Below are 2,056 nucleotides of genomic sequence, written 5' to 3' on the forward strand. Positions count from 1 at the left end.
TTTAAAACGTTGAATTGAATAAAAAATTGCACGCGCAAAAGAGAAGGTCTGCACACATCCAAAAACGTATTTTAAATGCAAAATTGATTTCCGTGCGCTCGAAAGAGTTTTTTCTTTGCGAAACGAACATTTTCTCCACAAACTCAGATCGCGCGCGTGCAAAATGCACTTTTGTGCGCTCAAAATATGATCTTTCGCGCGCAGAATTGTGGCAGAAATGTAAGCCCATAAACTTTCGGTGCATCTCTAATTATTGGCGACATCAGAAATGGATATTATATAATAGATGCTTTTTTGAACATTTTAGCAATTTAAAAATATTAAAAAAGGATTTTTTACACTGCACCACTGCTCTCGACAGACGGCACTCCGGTTGGGAAACACTGGTTTATACAACTGGCTCTATTAAAAAGAAATTCTCTTTTTTGTGTTTCACAGAAGATAGAAAGTCATACAGATTTGGAATGAAAGAAGGGGACGAAAAAAAAAGACTAAATGTAAAAACCCTTTATGAGTGAACAATTCCTTTAACACAAACAGAACTATTTCCTCATAATGGGCACCCTCATAAATGAACACACACACACTCACGCTATGGTACTGTAGACATGATGCCACATTCTCTTTTGGCTGTATGACATTTTCCTCTGTGCAGTTCCTCAACTCTCTCAAGTTCTCCAGACAGCCTTAAGTTTAGTTTGTGTGCTTTTTAAACATCCATTCAGCACTGTCTCTGGTCTGCCTCATTGTCGTGCTCAGCTCGTATGCTGCTGTAAACATTTATGTTGTGGTCTGAAGGATGCCAGACGTGTGTTTTGAGCGTGTTTCAGCATTGCATGCTCATGGTGGGCTCACATATCCACATCCCCATCATACGCCAGAGCCAGTGCCTTCTGTGGACTGCTGCTGGGACTGTCCTTCGGGTTTTTACTGAAACGCAAAACATACAAGCATATGTGTAAACTCACAACAACCTTGCGTCATAATTTGCTGCAGTTTAAACTATCACCACTAGAGTGCAGAACATACGTAGCCATGTTTCCTATATGAGATTTACTAATTAGGGATATTTTCTTTTTGCCTTAAAACATATGCCAGTTGTTTATTTTAGAGATAATGTTCAGTCAGGCAGTCATTATGGCAAAATAAACTGAGGGGAGGGTGATTAGGACCCTGATTGTTTTATTATGTGAGAAGAAAGAGAATGATCGAGTCATATGAAGAACATTAAACTAGTACAGCCATGTAAAAATCAGTCTCACCACAGGAGGAAGGACATAATGATGAGGAGGAGGATCACGACAAACCCGGCCGCCATCAGCCCATATACCCACAACTTGACACGACCATCTGTCAATCAAAATAAACAGTAATGCTCACAAAGTACAGCTTTTGTAAATCATTCTGACTTGATTCTGGTTGAGAAAACTGACTCTTGACCACTAGTTGTCAATCAAACAACAGAATAATAGAGTGCTGCAAAGATGACATTTTTGAAGGCTAAAACTCAGAAACGAGTTAGCATTTTAGCATCGTCCTGACGTCAATGGTTTTTTTGAATGTGTTTTTGGTTAAATGTTTGAAATAAGCTCAAGATATTTTCACATCTTATTCCACAACATAAAATACATCAGTAATACCTCATTGTGATTTTTTAGAAGCTTTAACTTATCTTGAAAAAGGTGGTTGAAAACAACAGAGGTTGTCGGGACATTAAATAGGTTAACTCCCATGTCCACACGTACACGGGTATTTTTATATTATTTTTATATTTTTATAGGTGGCGATATAATCTCAACCGTAAAGCCATGTTGGCCAATCAGAAGCCTGAAAAAGTTTCCAGTAGGCGGAGATAACAGCGCAGGCTCCGACGTCACAAGCCAAAAACTCCAGTTTCGCTGTCTACACGATAACACTGCAACCGGAGTTTTTGAAAATCTTCACCCTGGCAGGAGTTTTCAAAAATGTTCGGTTTCAGTGAACTGGTGCCGCATTTGCGTGTGGACGAATGGCCTAACCGCATCGAAAAAGCTGCGGTTTTAAAAATAACCGCGTT

General features: G+C 39.3%; 1 protein-coding gene across 1 annotated transcript in view; it reads right to left on the bottom strand.

Annotated features, from left to right (window-relative positions):
* Positions 1-479: 479 nt before the first annotated feature.
* The window catches only part of thsd7bb (thrombospondin, type I, domain containing 7Bb), a 47,975-nt gene continuing 46,398 nt past the window's right edge, over positions 480-2,056 (bottom strand). Inside the window, exons 27-28 of the mRNA XM_016522029.1 lie at positions 1,263-1,350; positions 480-930 (exon numbers count right to left, since the gene is read on the bottom strand). Coding sequence (XP_016377515.1) covers positions 852-930; positions 1,263-1,350 — 167 coding nt within the window. The 3' untranslated portion in view covers positions 480-851. The remainder of the gene's footprint in view (positions 931-1,262; positions 1,351-2,056) is intronic.

Source organism: Sinocyclocheilus rhinocerous, unplaced genomic scaffold, assembly GCF_001515625.1.
Source record: "Sinocyclocheilus rhinocerous isolate Xijiao unplaced genomic scaffold, SAMN03320098_v1.1 scaffold899, whole genome shotgun sequence".
Taxonomy (NCBI): Eukaryota; Metazoa; Chordata; class Actinopteri; order Cypriniformes; family Cyprinidae; genus Sinocyclocheilus; species Sinocyclocheilus rhinocerous.